Raw genomic sequence first — 16,877 nt, forward strand, 5'->3', positions numbered from 1 at the left:
TGGACGGTGCACACCGCCCGTTCTTACAGAATTTACCTGAGCTGATGTGCAAATGTAACGTATAGAGAATGTGCATTCATACAAATGTAGTGGGTTCGAATTAGGTGCACACACACGCAGCTTGGAGGCAACACTATTTATTAAACGGTAAGTAATATAACACTGTACATAAGGTGGTGACCACCTTCCTCAACTCACTAACACTCTGGAACACGACACAGACTGGACCAGGCAGGCAACGGCCTGCCTGGCCCAGGACGACGACTCGGGACTTGACGACCGATGATGTCTTCACTTTGGAGTACAGTACAACAGCCTCGCTCTGCGTTCACACCACGCTTATATTTGGTTTGGCGTGGCTGGCTCCGCCCCGGTGTGGCTGGCTCTCTTCAGGCCACGCCTCCCTTCCCAGGACACGCCTCACTTCCCCCACCTCTGGGAAGGTCCGGATCCCTCCAGCACGTGACCCCCCAGGCACCCCCTTGGGGCCCCCAGCCCTCGTACGGGCCAACACAGTAGTGACCGTTCTATCTCACTACACAAGCGATACTACAGTTTATTTTCGATTTAAAGCTTTCGTGACTGCAGGGATTCATCTTCTTGGTTCTTTCGGTAAAGTCACGTAGAAGGGAAGTTATAAAATAATTAAAATAAAACATAATAAAATAAAATAATTCTCACGACGTTGCGGCTACAACGCAAGCAGCCGTCTTCAGGTGAAGAATGAGACACTGCCAAGCTAGGAGCTTATATATAAGCTGGGTTGGAGGTGGAAGAAGAGCGACTCTTTTTGTTAAGGCGCTCTTCTTCCACCTCCAACCCAGCTTATATATAAGCTCCTAGCTTGGCAGTGTCTCATTCTTCATCTGAAGACGGCTGCTTGCGTTGTAGCCGAAACGTCGTGAGAATTATTTTATTTTATTATGTTTTATTTTTATTATTTATTACTTCCCTTCTACGTGACTTTACCGAAAGAACCAAGAAGACGATACTACAGTATCAACAAAGCTCTACGTCAACAACAGTTTGAAGAGTTTAAAGCTAGGACATTACAACAGCAGTATCGTTGGAAAATGACGTTAGCAAACAAAAGCAAACATCGTGGTTATTTGTTTCTTTCGGTTAAGTCACGTCTAAAGATAAAATAATAAATTAAATTAAATAATAGAATACGACGTTTCGATTGCAACACAAGCAATCATCATCAGGTATAATGAAATAGCGACATAAAATCTAACCAGAAAACTATAGACAGACATATTAGCAGACAGATATCACCAAGATACATAGCGAGAGCAACACAGGTAACAGAGAGGGGTGATCGTCTCTGTGTGGTGGCCTTAAATAGACAGAGGGGGGGGGGCGGAGGCAGAGAGAGGGAGGAGGGTTAGAGAAAAAATTAGCATATCAATGGGTGGTCAACAGACGTGGTGCTGCGAATGCGATGGCACGGCAAGCAAGCCTGAAAATCAGGAGAAGGACACACTAAAATTAAATAACCTAGTAAAATATCGAAATGTAATGTAATACAACACAGAGGGTCGGTCAACACACAATTAACGCATAGCCTGGTTGATTACGTATTTCAAAGATTGCTAAGTTAGAATTTAAGTGTGAACAATCTAAAGAGAGGACACAGGCAGAGAAAACAAGTCGCCAGAGAGAGAGAAAAAAGATAAGCTTAAAACTTCCCCGTAGAAGTGGTTCAATCTTAATTTTAGAACTTTCGTGACTGCAGGAATTATTATTTGTTTCTTTCGGTTAAGTCACGTCTAAAGATAAAATAATAAATTAAATTAAATAATTGTGTGTTGACCGACCCTCTGTGTTGTATTACATTACATTTCGATATTTTACTAGGTTATTTAATTTTAGTGTGTCCTTCTCCTGATTTTCAGGCTTGCTTGCCGTGCCATCGCATTCGCAGCACCACGTCTGTTGACCACCCATTGATATGCTAATTTTTTCTCTAACCCTCCTCCCTCTCTCTGCCTCCGCCCCCCCCTCTGTCTATTTAAGGCCACCACACAGAGACGATCACCCCTCTCTGTTACCTGTGTTGCTCTCGCTATGTATCTTGGTGATATCTGTCTGCTAATATGTCTGTCTATAGTTTTCTGGTTAGATTTTATGTCGCTATTTCATTATACCTGATGATGATTGCTTGTGTTGCAATCGAAACGTCGTATTCTATTATTTAATTTAATTTATTATTTTATCTTTAGACGTGACTTAACCGAAAGAAACAAATAATAATTCCTGCAGTCACGAAAGTTCTAAAATTAAAACATCGTGGTCTCAACAGTAGCCGCAGCTATCGTGCTCGCACTGCCGAGTGCCGTTCCGCGTTCCCGCGAACGCCGATCAACCCGCTGCTGGATAAAGGCCTCCCACCAAGGCGGTCCCATTTCCTCATGGCGAGCCGATGAAACAATTGGCCCCGACCCTGCACTTGAACTCATCGCTCTACCTCCACGCGACCTCCTTTCGGATGCGTACCGCTGCTCGGCTGCCGCTCCGCTACTATTCCTGACCATCGTCCATCATCCCTTCAAGCGAAGTGTCCTACCCAAGCCCGCTTTTCTTAATAGTTTGGATGATATGATTGGCCTGTGTATATCCTCAAATCCATGTTCGTCTTTCTATCTCTGTGTTCATTACAAGCGGGCCATCTATCTATACTTCTTTACACACTCGTCTTCAGTGGTCTATGTTTCGGTAATGACCGTGTTCATGAACCATGCATAATACATAGCAAGTAATACACACCCATTAAATACTTTCTTTTCGACACGCTTTTGATACAAGCAACCCAATACGGTGTGGACTTGAATGGCAGCTACTCGACTGATTCTCAGCAGAGAGCGCGCGAGTCGCCTCCAGCTCCGAGGCTCTAAGCGACCGGCATCGCCAGGTACAACAACATTAAATCAATGCCACATTCTAGCCAGATAAAACAATACACTTTTAAATCATTAATATATACAAATTATGCATATATCATACAATGGTAATAAAATACTTTATAAAAACGCCATACATGTGCAATACATACAAATGATACAAATATAAACACAAATACTACCACTTACAAACAAGACATATACAACAGAACAATAATATATCCAGACGAGACGTATAGAACTTACATCAGGACGATGATGTCGACGGCGGCGGCGTCGTATTCAGCAGTCGCCACGCGACACAACCTCCACGCAGTCTCCACGTTGCCGATATTGTAGCATCTTTAATTAACGCAACAGAGCAACTGTTTGGTGGTTTGATTGTTGTTAAGACTCATGAGTCCAGCATAACCATCCTGTTGGCCAGCTGCTCCGTACGCTGCATGAACAACTACGACTCTGCGCCCGAAGGTGTCATACCCTGCGTGTATATCGCCAATCGTGGCCTGCCAAATCGGATCGTTGTGCTTGAATGGCTATTGCATTTCCTCTTCATCTCTGGAAGCTCCCTGAAACTAAACAGGAGACAATCGCCATTATTGGCCATGGCGAACCCACTGCTGGATGAAGGCCTTCCCAACCTCTGGCACATCTTACGATCCTGCGATGCCACTCTCTATCCAACATGAACTGACCTCATTCCTCTGTCTCCTCGGTGTGCGTCCTCTCGGATGCGTTCTATTCCTTTGCGTCCGCTCCGTTATCATTGCTGACCATTGCCATCCAATCTAGGGACGTGTCCTGCCCAAGCCTACTTTCCTTCAACGATTACGTGGTTAAAAGTATTTGCATAATGTAGCGACGTAGACAGTGATTTATGAACCCCGTGTCCTGAGTTAGATTCCCAGCCACGGCTAACACAGGAGGCGAGCACTGGCGAGCATGGTGAAGTATGGTCAGACTGCTACAGTTCGACCGACACGGTGTGGGGAGGTTCTTCATTCAGCAGAGGTTTGAGTTATTTACGCAAACTATATATACAGATACTATTAAAACGATACCAATGTACAAATACACATGAATAACATTTAATGTTCCTTCGTATGTCAACTATAATCGAAATAAATATCTCCGAATATATAATATACCAACTGTACACTGCACCAATATAAGACAACACGAAATCACGGAACTGAAAGCATTGCTGAACGTCAATATGTTTCAGAACAGATCATGTGCCAAGTCGAAGTGATGTTCTACTCAAACGAGCATTGAGGCGGTGTTCATCTCCTGGTAACAGCCTTGACATAGTGGTTGAAATTCCACATTCATATGGTGGGGGCGAGTCTGTCCATAAAACAATCAGAAACCATACACGCAAGACTGAGTAACTCACGTACTACCCTGGGCATCTCATCGACTACGTGATAAGCAGAGGTGTGGACTCGAGTCATGTGACTTGGACTCGAGTCAGACTCGAGTCATGAATTTGATGACTTGCGACTCGACTTGGACTTGCATAACAATGACTTTGTCCCACCTCTGAGATGTGGACTCGAGTCATGTGACTTGGACTCGAGTCAGACTCGAGTCATGAATTTGATGACTTGCGACTCGACTTGGACTTGCATAACAATGACTTTGTCCCACCTCTGGTGATAAGTACACGGGTCCAAGTCCAGTCAGTTTGCTGTTTTATCACTTTTTGATTTTCGCGCCAAGCTCACGCAGACGCGACGTTGCAGACAGTCCACAGGAGTGTTGCCAATACGATATTATCAGCCGTTTATTCAAGATGGAAATCCCGGCCACTTTTCTTCTGCCATTTCCCAGGCATCTTAATGTTTGTGATTATAGAATGTTTAAAAGGTCCCATAGATGTGTAACGTTTGCGTAAATCACATTGGCATGTGCTCTCTGGGAGACCGTCCGTGATGCGATTCGACTGCAGAGTCGCAGGTTTCGTAATGTTGACTGTAATATCCGAAGTTATTGACATCGGATATTACACCCAACACACACTGAAGCCCTTGCTCGGTATGAGCTATCTGCGGAGCGTAACGTGACTGTCCGTAAATGCCGTAACTACTAAACAATTCTATTTTACCAGGTTAGGACCACTAAGCTCTATAGCTATTTTTTAGAAGCGACCTGGCTAACACAAATGATAGCTTAACGAAGTGGCTTGTTTGGAAATGTTTAGCGGCCAAATGCTCTGAGCGCATGTATCTAAACGTGGATGGGGAAACCGGAGGACCCGGCGGAAATTTACGCGACCACGAGGAGAGACATGCAAGCTCCAAATATACAGCAGCAGGCATCAGGGCTGGGATCGAACCCGCGACCTCCTGTATACCAGGCGAGGTAGTGAACATTTCGCCATCTCGGCGCCCGCTATAGTGACCCCAACACCTTCCCAACTCAAATACAATTGTATCGTTGTCTACACTTGCGTTTTGAAATAAATCAATGATTCATATTCTAAATGAATTTAAATGCGCAGGTAATATAGACCGCACGTGTATACTGAATACAATAATGCATAAAATCAGAACTCTGTAAACTCTAAAAGACTACGTTTACTTAAAATATCGCCCGATAGCATTTACCAGACTATTGGGGAAAGTGCTGTTAGCGATCACCGATGAAGGCCGGAACATCACACGAAGGGTTAGGTGGCCAGCACCACGCCCCGATCGCCTTTGTCTCCCCAGTGAGAGCGATGTTTACACACCACACCAAGTACTCATTTGAGTCGACCTAGGGGAGGCCCAAGACCGGTTAAGATAATGGTCACTGGTGTTGGCCGTGAGCGGGAACCGCTACACTACTGCTCCCTACTCAAATTATCAACCACACTGTAGCAACACGCAGAATGTTTTCATTTATTCGTGATTTTTTACACAAATTTTGTATTTGCTTAATTGTATAAATGTAATGGATTGCTTTTGTAATTTTGGAGGCCCAAGTCACTCTTGCAAAAGAGACAATCCTGGTTACTTGAGTTTTCACAAGGTTGAACACTTGAACCTCAGCATCAACAAACGGGCATTTGCGAGACACCGGTCAGCGGTAGGGACAGACGCTGCGGGAGCGACGCCGACGATGGCATCGCCAGGCGCCCCGCAGTGGGGGGGGGGCACCGTCTCGAGACGCAGGTCGCGGGGGCCTCGTCTCCCGAGCGCCGCTCGCGCCGCACACCCCGCGGCTCGTCTCGCCACGAGTTCCCCCCAAGAGAGGGGACGCAACGTCGTTGTTATGCTGTGACCATTGGTTTCTCAAATCCTATTTCACGATGTTATTGTATTATTTTATTGAATAATTATTGTCGTGCTGTTATTGTACTTCCAGCCTTACCTGCAGCTCACGCCACAAATGATGCACTATGATCATGCACTGTGATCATGCACGATGATCATGCACGATGATCATGCACTATGATCATGCACTATGATCATGCACGATGATCATGCACTATGATCATGCACTATGATCATGCACTATGATCATGCACTATGATCATGCACTATGATCATGCACGATGATCATGCACGATGATCATGCACTATGATCATGCACTATGATCATGCACTATGATCATGCACGATGATCATGCACTATGATCATGCACTATGATCATGCACGATGATCATGCACTATGATCATGCACTATGATCATGCACTATGATCATGCACGATGATCATGCACGATGATCATGCACGATGATCATGCACTATGATCATGCACTATGATCATGCACTATGATCATGCACGATGATCATGCACGATGATCATGCACTATGATCATGCACTATGATCATGCACTATGATCATGCACGATGATCATGCACTATGATCATGCACTATGATCATGCACTATGATCATGAACTATGATCATGCACGATGATCATGCACTATGATGATGCACGATGATCATGCACTATGATCATGCACGATGATCATGCACGATGATCATGCTATCGCGCTATTTTGCAGACCGCACATGCCTTACCAGTGGACCCTATCGAGTGTACACATTATTGGCGACGTTTCGGACAATGGTCCTTGCTCATCGCGCTTAGAGAGGCCAAAGTGAATACAAGTTGGAGACTGCACTTTATCCCATTCGCGCGCTGATGACAATTAAATGATAAATGTTTTTTGATGGACAGTTTTTTAAATAGGCATATGAATAGTTACATAACAGTAGCTATTGAGTAACAGACGCACCTTTCAATAATCTAAAAATATTCCTGTCACTGTTCACGTAAACCCCTATGTTACACACACACTGCTCTATGTTACACACACTCCAGCATGTCACACACACACACTCTAGCATGTTACACACACACACACTCCTGTGTCACACACACTCCTGCATGTCACACACACACACTCCTGTGTTACACACACTCCAGTATGTTACACACACACTTCAGTATGTTACACACACACACTCCAGTATGTCACAGACACACACTCCAGTATGTTACACACACACACACACCTGTATCACACACACATACTCACCTGTGTTACGCGCACACACCTTGAGGTTACACAAGTTCTGCCATCTGCAACAACGAACGTGTGAGAGGCCCCTGCGTGACATGCACAGATTTGATCGCTCTGGCGACGCGAACGCGAGCTCCAGAACTCGCGTCCGCGATGCCACCACCACGCGTGGTCGTGGCCCCGAGACTCTGCAGCGCAGACAGAGACGCGTCCCCAGTGCCAAACACAACGCAAGATGAACGCTGACGATCCGCCTCCGTCTCTTACAATATTCGAATCGCATATCGTCACAATGCAACGACATGCGGAGGAGACGCAAAAGAACCTGTACGGACTGAGATCACCACGGGCGCGTGAAATGCGGGAGCGATTTCCCTGCAGCCGGGCGGGGCCTCGCTGAGACTTCTGCTGGGAGCCTCTCTCCTCCCTGTGCCCGCGCGGCGCACTCACGGGGCGCCTCGCGCTGCTCTTTGCTGCCGCCGCCGCCGCCGATGATGCTGCGCGACATGAGTGCGGCGATGGAGAAGGCGGTGGCGCGGGACGAAAGCTGCGCCTTGCTGCAGCCATCGGCGGCGCGCGGGAGGGTCACGTCCATAGCGCCGCGCTCGGGTCGCCGCGACTCATGGGACGCCACCGTCCTCCCGGCAGTGGCAATAAGAGGAACTCGCAGACTGGGAGCGGCGGCACCTATCAGCGGTGTCGATCACCACCTTGATGCCCTGCTACTGGTGAGGAGGACGATGACACTTTTGCTACTTATGACATTGTGATGATACCGTGACTGCTATTAATAGTGATGTTTTCCTTCTGTTTCTGCCGCTTCTGATGACGACGATGATACTTGTGCTACTTGTGATGGTGATACTTCTGCTACTGCTGCTAATGCCCGTGACAGGGGAGAGATGTCCGCTGTTTAAATGAAGGGGAGAACGTTCGAGGGGGCGGGGAGCAGGGTACGGGGGGTGCAGGGGAGGCGGGGTGAGGCTCCGGGTCAGGACACGAACAACGGCAGCGCAGGGTGTGGTGAGAACAGCCCCTGGTGAGCACACAACCTGGTGAGCACATCACCTGGTGAGCACACAACCTGGTGAGCACATCACCTGGTGAGTTCATCACCTGGTGAGTACATCACCTGGTGAGCACATCACCTGGTGTACACATCACCTGGTGAACACATCACCTGGTGAACACATCACCTGGTGTACACATCACTTGGTGTACACACCATCTGGTGAACACATCACCTGGTGTACACAGAACCTGGTGAGCACTGCAGCTGGTGAGCACATCACCTGGTGTGCACATCACCTGGTGTACACATCACCTGGTGAGCACATCACCTGGTGAGCACATCACCTGGTGAGTTCATCACCTGGTGAGCACATCACCTGGTGAACACATCACCTGGTGTACACATCACCTGGTGTGCACATCACCTGGTGAGCACATCACCTGGTGAACACACCACCTGGTGTACACATCACCTGGTGAGTACATCACCTGGTGAGCACATCACCTGGTGAGTACGTCACCTGGTGAGCACATCACCTGGTGAGCACTGCAGCTGGTGTACACATCACCTGGTGAACACACCACCTGGTGTACACATCACCTGGTGAGTACATCACCTGGTGAGCACATCACCTGGTGTACACATCACCTGGTGAACACAGCACCTGGTGTACACATCACCTGGTGAACACATCACCTGGTGTACACATCACCTGGTGAACACATCACCTGGTGTACACATCACCTGGTGAACACAGCACCTGGTGTACACATCACCTGGTGAACACATCACCTGGTGTACACATCACCTGGTGAGCACATCACCTGGAGAGCACTGCAGCTGGTGTACACATCACCTGGTGTACACAGCACCTGGTGAACACAGCACCTGGTGTACACATCACCTGGTGAACACATCACCTGGTGTACACACCACCTGGTTAGTACAGCACCTGGTGAGCACAGCACCTGGTGAGAACGCTTTACACAGCAGGAGTCGCTTCGCTTTATCTGGTGAAGTCCCGAATGCTCACATGTTCTTGGAACTGGTGTTGTACAGATTCGGCAGTACATACAAGGTACTATCGAGGATACCGCGTGTCCCTTACACACACGAGGACCGTACGCGTCACCGTACGCAATGGTGTTCACATTCCGCTGCTCGCTCGTGCAACACTGACGCTCACGCTGCACATGAGAGGGGTGTTGCATCGCTAAGACTCGACTCGCTCTGTGGGGTCACGGCCGTGACGTTTACGTCCTTGGCCATGAAGCGAACCCCACCACAGTGTGGCTGGAGCCGAGTTCGCGCCTCTCGTCCAGGCTTTCAACCACGAACTTGTGCGGAATCAGTGCGCCCCTCTCGTAGCAAGCAGCGCCGCTGCAGGACGCGTGTCTCCCTGTTGCTGCGCCGGACGCGCACTGGGATGGCGCTCTCCGCTGCGCTGCGGTCTCTCAGGTGGCCGAGATGGACCGCTGCCACTGGCACGGCTGACGGTGTTGGTGATGCGGCGAGTGGCCATTCGTTTTTGCAGATATGGGCACCATAGCGAGCAGGGGAGCTCCACACCAGTATGGGCTCAGTGTGTGCGTCAACCACGATAAGCCATGATCATTCCACTGCTGGATGAAGTCCTCCCCAAGGCAGGGGGTTGCCCATACTTTACCAAGCTAGCCAGTGCGGATCGGCGAAGGGAACACAAATGTCGCATTACCTCTCGCTGAGTGCCCGACTCAGATGGCTGCCCCTTATCCAGCACTGCTATGCCGATTTCCAAAGCATTGCCGCCTCGGCAAGCCATTGGCTCTGTTGACGATGTCTGTTCTGTACAGCACACATATGGCCCGAGTGTGTGCGTGTCTTGCTTTTGCAAGCTCTGTCTGTTAGAGTTTGCAATCGGAGGTTGTTAAGGCTGCAAAAGCAAAATGGCATCAGATATTTTTGGACCGTCGCCCCAAAGTTTACATCTCGGGCTTTCGAAGGGTCCCTAATAACCTACAATTCTTATTGTGGGACCCAACATTGGTGCCTGAGTGTTTTACCTTTCTCATTTTTAAACATAGCCAAGCTCAAGTCGGCATCGCGAGATTTTCAAGGGAGCTGAATCAAATATCATCATATTTCCCATTGTATAATTTATCGGGTGTGCTTTTCAGAAGTGCATCAGAGCCGATAGAAAGCGGACGAAGCCCACTCGCTGCAGTCACAACCTACCGGGAGTTCTGCGTGGAGAGCCGCCCGGCCTTTACCACGGCGGGGACTGGGAGCCGAGACCCCCTCGCCTCAGTGTCCCAGCAGAGCAGCGCTCGCAGGCTGCGTGGTGAACACGCGCGAGTGGAACTATGGCGGAGATTCCATCCTCAACCTGCTTAGATCCAGATCATGGCGATATCGGACGCATTGAGGGTGATTTCGCATGAGGCTTTATACTCAGCTAGACACATAACACAATACACAACTGTACAGTACACGTAACACAAGACACACGTCTACCCATAGCACAATAAAAACAAGAGCCGTTGTTCGCCACGAAGTTGCATTGACGTCAGTTCCAGTGCTTGTACAAGGCTAGGTGCACCTTGAGGCCACAGTGAAGTGTCGAAGGTTCGCTGACACGAGTTCACGGGAGAAACTCGGGTGATATTGGTTACCTGACTGACATGACTGGCAGATGCACCACCTGTGCCCCCTACTGTGCCAACTTGCTGCGTTTTACCCGCCAGGCACTCCGCTCTTTGTGAGCGTCGCTCCTCCGCCCTCCGTTGTTGTTGGAGGGCGACTGCCTCCAACTGCCCAGTAGCGTCCTTCATAAACCTCAATATAGGTCGATCTTGACACCGCTGTACCACATCACTCCATCTCTTCTCTAGCCCGTGACACGCCCGTTTAGCCCCCACTCTATGCGGGAAACAAATGCTGCTTTAAAATACGGTGGATGGGCATGTGGGCTCCATGACCCAGCCAACACAGCCTCGCCTGCCGGAGGAGCTCACCAATAGGATGGTGTCCAGATATTTAAATCATCTGTGAGCTCATCACACAATCCAGTCTGGTTAAACCCAGGATGGATCGTGGGCAGGCCAACCTTAATGTTTCAAACCGGTGCAGATGTTCCATCATAAGGGTCCAGGTTTCTCACGCATTGAGAAGGGTGGGCATAACTTTGGACAAGAAGACCTGGAACTTAGTATGGAGCGACAGGCCAGGTAGCTTCCACACAGCATTACCCAGCTGATGAAAATACCGTATAATGCCGCTCGCCTGCCAAACCGAAACTTGCTATAAGCACACTTCCAAGGTATGGCAACTTCTCCACTCTCTCTCCACAACTGTCCCATCACTCATGGAAGGTTGACGTGGTCCAGTGTTTGATAGCATAACATATCCAAATAGGTGCTTTGTTTTTGTGGGGCTGATTGTAAGGTCCCACCTCTTCGTCACATTCCAGGTTCAGCAGCAGTCACCAACTCCTCAGAGTGAGCAGCAGTTACCAGATTATACGCATACGTAACATGATTGACCAATGAGGCATCAATCACCCTCCCATTGTATCTGTACCAGATGGAAATTCCTCTGGTAGAGGCATTGAAAGCATAACACAACACACCTGTATGCATAACACAATATACACCTATATGCATAACACAACACACCTGTATGCATAACAATACACACCTGTATACAACCGAATATCCCCACATACATGTTACACAAGTGACACGTTAAGCCACGTCTCAGATGTTTGGTAACAGTCGGTGGGAGACCCGCGCTGCCACGGCGTGGAGCTGCATTCCTTGCGGCTCGTCAGCGACGACTGAGACGGGGGGGGGAGGGATCGGCCTCCCTGGGAGGGGACCTGTGTGCTCCTGTGACCAGGCCTCGGCCTCCGGCCGGAGCGGTGACGACATGAAGCGCCGCTGAGTAGCGCAGCCACTCGGAGCGGAGAGCGGCTCCGATGTCAAACGGGGACCTGGGGGAGCAGAGCGCGCGACGGGGCACAGTGGCCCGGGTCACGCCGCCGCGTGCACATTAGCAGATGAAGTATCGCGACGTGGGGCGCGTCTGCGCCATAACTCGATTTCGGAGCTGAAGCGAGGGTCGGTGGGGCTCGGATCCGATTAGGAGGCGTACTGATTAAATGGCATCGCGGACCGTGATCAGATTACTGTCGCGTGCAGGGAGCATGCAGGGGGAGGGCGGAGATGGACCTGGGAGGTGCATGGAGAGGGGGATGATGACTTCTGAGCGAGAAGGCAACTGCCCAGAGAGGTAATGCCAAAGATGTGCGTGCGCGCTCTCGCTACGCGCTCCTCGCCGCGTGCCACCCGCGTGACCCCCTGATACCACACGCCTTGACCCTCGCCTCGCACTTACACAAGGGGATGTGTCAGGACAGCGACGCGGGGCCATTATGCCACTGACATTCCAATCAATGCAAATCTACTCAGCCCGCACCCACCTGATGCACATGACACAAGAACACCACGCGCGACACCGCGGGGAACACGAGGCCTCGCCTGCACTCAAGGCGATGTGCACCCGGCGTCTGTGCTGTGCACGACAGCGCGGCGCCAGAACAGCGGATACGCGAGTGCGTGCCACCCGGCAGAGACAGGGGACATGGTGGTGCACAACCTTGTGCCGTGGAACGTTGAAGGAAATGCGGGTGATGTCCTGCTCAAGTGACCATTGGTGCTCGCCTCCTGTTTGCAGCCCTGAGCCAGTGCTCGAAATTCCACCTTCACATGGAGGAGAGTCTATCCCTGGGACATCCACTGTCGACGCCTCACGAAGTGGTACTCATTTTGAATGACTGAGGCAACCCCCAACCGGGATTTTAACTCGCAACCTTCCGATTGCGGACCACTCGCTCTAGCTTGCCTGGTCGGCTACATTCAGACACAGGAACTCGTTCTAAAACATGGATCTCCTAGAATACGTCTTCCGTCTGTGTATGCGATGCGTTTTGCAACTAAAAAAGGAAAAGGTCCTGCAACTGCCGCTCACGCCACTGCTGGAGGAATTCTCGCGGGTATTGCTTCTACTACACACTGGCCAAACGTGAGGTAGGCGTACCCACACTTTACCTCGCCTTACACTACCTGTCCATCGATTAACGGCGATGTAACCATTCATATCGCTGAGTCGTCAAGAGAGGCGGGGTGAGTCAAGAGACTTGGCCATGTCGGGATTGCGAGTCGTATGGTGCCTTATAACGCGTAGAGAGGGTTATCATAAGCAGGCACGCATCGCAGGTAATTGTTCTAGAGAGCGGGGAGAGGGCAAATAGATTGGTCCGTAATTTACAAAACTGACTGCTGATGAGACGCAAAAGGTCAAACCCAGGATCCATTTCACGTGTATTGTCAGAGATGGCAAGTTACAGTCCCGTGTCTTATGATGTTTCGGATAAAACAGACACGAATGTGTCCTGTGTAAAATTATCAAACAATTAATCTGTCTTTCTGTTTTTAATTTAATTTCCTAAACCGTTTTGAGTTCTCGAAACATCTTTCCCGTTTTTTCAAATATATGCAGATCATGTTTTATAAATGATGACGTTTTGCCACCATTTTTTGACGCACTTGCCTCATATCGCGTTTGTTTCATGGACAGTTACCAAAGTCTCCGTGAAACACGTCCCCGACGCAAGCGACACCGAGTAAATTAATAATCCAGCCCATACTTTTGCAACTGACAAAATGACATCATCATCACCAGCCATGATCAATCAACGACTGGATGAAGGCCCCCCTCCCCCCAGGGTCTCGCAATGCCACAGGAGTGTGAGTGTGGGACGCGCACACGGCGCGACCATCGCCCCGTCCACACGCGGGGGGCGTCCTCGTGCACGCGCTCCCTGCCTTGGCTCCGTTTCTGTTCTTCTTCTTGGGGTGATGGCGTTGCAAGCGCCAAAATGTTATCTTAAGACATTTAAGTTGCGGTGACAAAGAACAAAGAGGAAACACAACTCGTCATCGGCATCAATCACTCCAGCAGCAGAAGCAGCTGCTCCAGCAGCAGCAGCAGCAGCAGCAGCTGCTCCAGCAGCAGCAGCTGCTGCTGCTGCTGGAGCAGCTGCTGCTGCTCCAGCAGCAGCTGCTCCAGCAGCAGCAGCAGCTGCTCCAGCAGCAGCAGCAGCTGCTCCAGCAGAAGCAGCTGCTCCAGCAGCAGCAGCAGCTGCTGCTCCAGCAGCAGCTGCTCTAGCAGCAGCAGCAGCTGCTCCAGCAGCAGCAGCAGCTGCTCCAGCAGAAGCAGCTGCTCCAGCAGCAGAAGCAGCTGCTCCAGCAGCAGCAGCAGCTGCTCCAGCAGCAGCAGCTGCTCCAGCAGAAGCAGCTGCTCCAGCAGCAGAAGCAGCTGCTCCAGCAGCAGAAGCAGCTGCTCCAGCAGCAGCAGCAGCTGCTCCAGCAGCAGCAGCAACTGCTTCAGCAGCAGCTGCAGCTGCTCCAGCAGCAGCAGCAGCTGCTCTAGCTGCTCCAGCTGCCGCTGCCGTGATCCACGGGGGGGGGCACGGCGCTCGACTCGGAGTCGCGCTGCGCCTCCCACCCGGCCCCTGGAGACGGGCGCAGTCGTTCTATCCCTGCCGCTACTTGCTCTCGCTACCCGCCCTGTCACCTCCACCCTAATTGCTGTCTAGTTGTTGCAACGGCAAGGCCCTTTCGATATTTAATTGAGGTCACTCACACAAACACCACGCGTATCGCTCGCTCGCTGCACCCAAATGAGTAGCCACATCTCGTCACCATTCCTCTACATCTGTGGTTCTTAACCTTAACTGCAGTCCACTCTGGTTCTCTATCCTTAAAACATGATAATGTTAATACATAAATACATAAATACATCGCTTTGATGACTCAAAGCAGTTGTACTTAAATGCCCGTGCTTCATTTGTGTTTCGATGATGTATCTTTTAAAGAAGTGGGCAGGGCGTGCGTGCAACCCAGGCCAAGAGAAGCGCCACTTCTCTCCACCGACACACCCCCTCGCCACTCACCCTCACTCAAACACACGCCTCGACACTCGTTTTAGAGCACTTTCACAAAACAACTACAATGTTATCGGTTTTTGGGTTAGATCGCGTAAATATAAATGTGTCGTTAAACCCGCCACCACCCGACAGTCAACGAGTAAGGTGTGTCACGTCAACAAGAACATGCCGCGTTCTATTTACGTGACACACCTTACGACGCATTTATATTTACGCTTTGCATTGTGAATCTTGTGATAAACGTTACGACTGAAGCAATCTTCTCCTTGTCCACGTATTTATATTCAGTGATGTTAAATATGAACTGGCTTTCTTTTCAGCGTTGCGTGAGATGCATTTGGTCGCACACCGGTCTCATGTCATAGAAGAAAATGGGGATTCATATTCTTGGTTCTTTCGGTAAAGTCACGTAGAAGAGAAAAAAAATATATTTTCTCACGACGTTTCGACTGCAACACAAGCAATCTTCATCAGGTTTTATATTAATATTATTTTATTATTTCCCTTCTACGTGACTTTACCGAAAGAACCAAGAATATGAATCCCTGCAGTTGCGAAAGCTTTAAATCAAAATGAGTATTGTTATATACTGACAGTGACTCTCACACAGTAACAATCAACACACACAGTGACCCCCACACACAGTGACCCCCACACACAGTGACCCCCACACACACACACAGTGACCCCCACACACACACAGTGACCCTCACTCACACACAGTGACCCTCACACTCACACACAGTGACCCTCACACAGTAACAATCAACACACACAGTGACACCCACACACAGTGACCCCCACACACAGTGACCCTCACACACACACAGTGACCCCCACACACAGTGACCCTCACACACACACAGTGACCCTCACACATACACAGTGACCCTCACACACACACAGTGACCCCCACACACACACAGTGACCCTCACACACACACACACAGTGACCCTCACACTCACACACAGTGACACACACACACACAGTGACCCCCACACACACACAGTGACCCACACACACACACAGTGACCCACACACACAACAACAACAACCGCCATTCGCCACTAAGTGGCGGTGATGTCACTACGACGCTTGTGCCAGGACAAGTGCACCTTGAGGCCACGTGAAGTGTCGAACGCCCGCTGGCAGGTCACGGGGCAGACCCAGGTGCCACGGGTCGACTGACCGAGATGACCGAGATGACTGGCTAATGCACACACACACAGTGACCCACACACACACACAGTGACCCTCACACAGCCGTCCACTGCTCAAGTTCAAGTTCATTTATTAGGTATAGCCCTGTGAGCCATTCGGCTCTTGAATCGGGTGCAACCGCAACAAAAAAACATGAACAAAAAATTATCTTAAAGTGAATATGTGACTGAGTGCAAACAGAAAATCCAAGAAAAGACAGCAAAATATTGCAGAAAAAGCACCGTACACCAAC

General features: G+C 49.8%; 1 protein-coding gene across 2 annotated transcripts in view; it reads right to left on the reverse strand.

The window, feature by feature from the left end:
• The window catches only part of TBX20 (T-box transcription factor 20), a 30,546-nt gene extending 22,206 nt beyond the window's left edge, over positions 1–8,340 (reverse strand). For both annotated transcript variants that reach the window (XM_078601741.1, XM_078601740.1), the window contains exon 1: positions 7,874–8,340. In XM_078601741.1, the coding sequence (XP_078457867.1) occupies positions 7,874–8,018 (145 nt within the window). In that variant the 5' untranslated portion in view covers positions 8,019–8,340. The remainder of the gene's footprint in view (positions 1–7,873) is intronic.
• Between the last annotated feature and the right edge of the window lie 8,537 nt (positions 8,341–16,877).

Source organism: Lampetra planeri, chromosome 17 (assembly GCF_965212315.1).
Source record: "Lampetra planeri chromosome 17, kcLamPlan1.2.h2, whole genome shotgun sequence".
Lineage (NCBI taxonomy): Eukaryota > Metazoa > Chordata > Hyperoartia > Petromyzontiformes > Petromyzontidae > Lampetra > Lampetra planeri.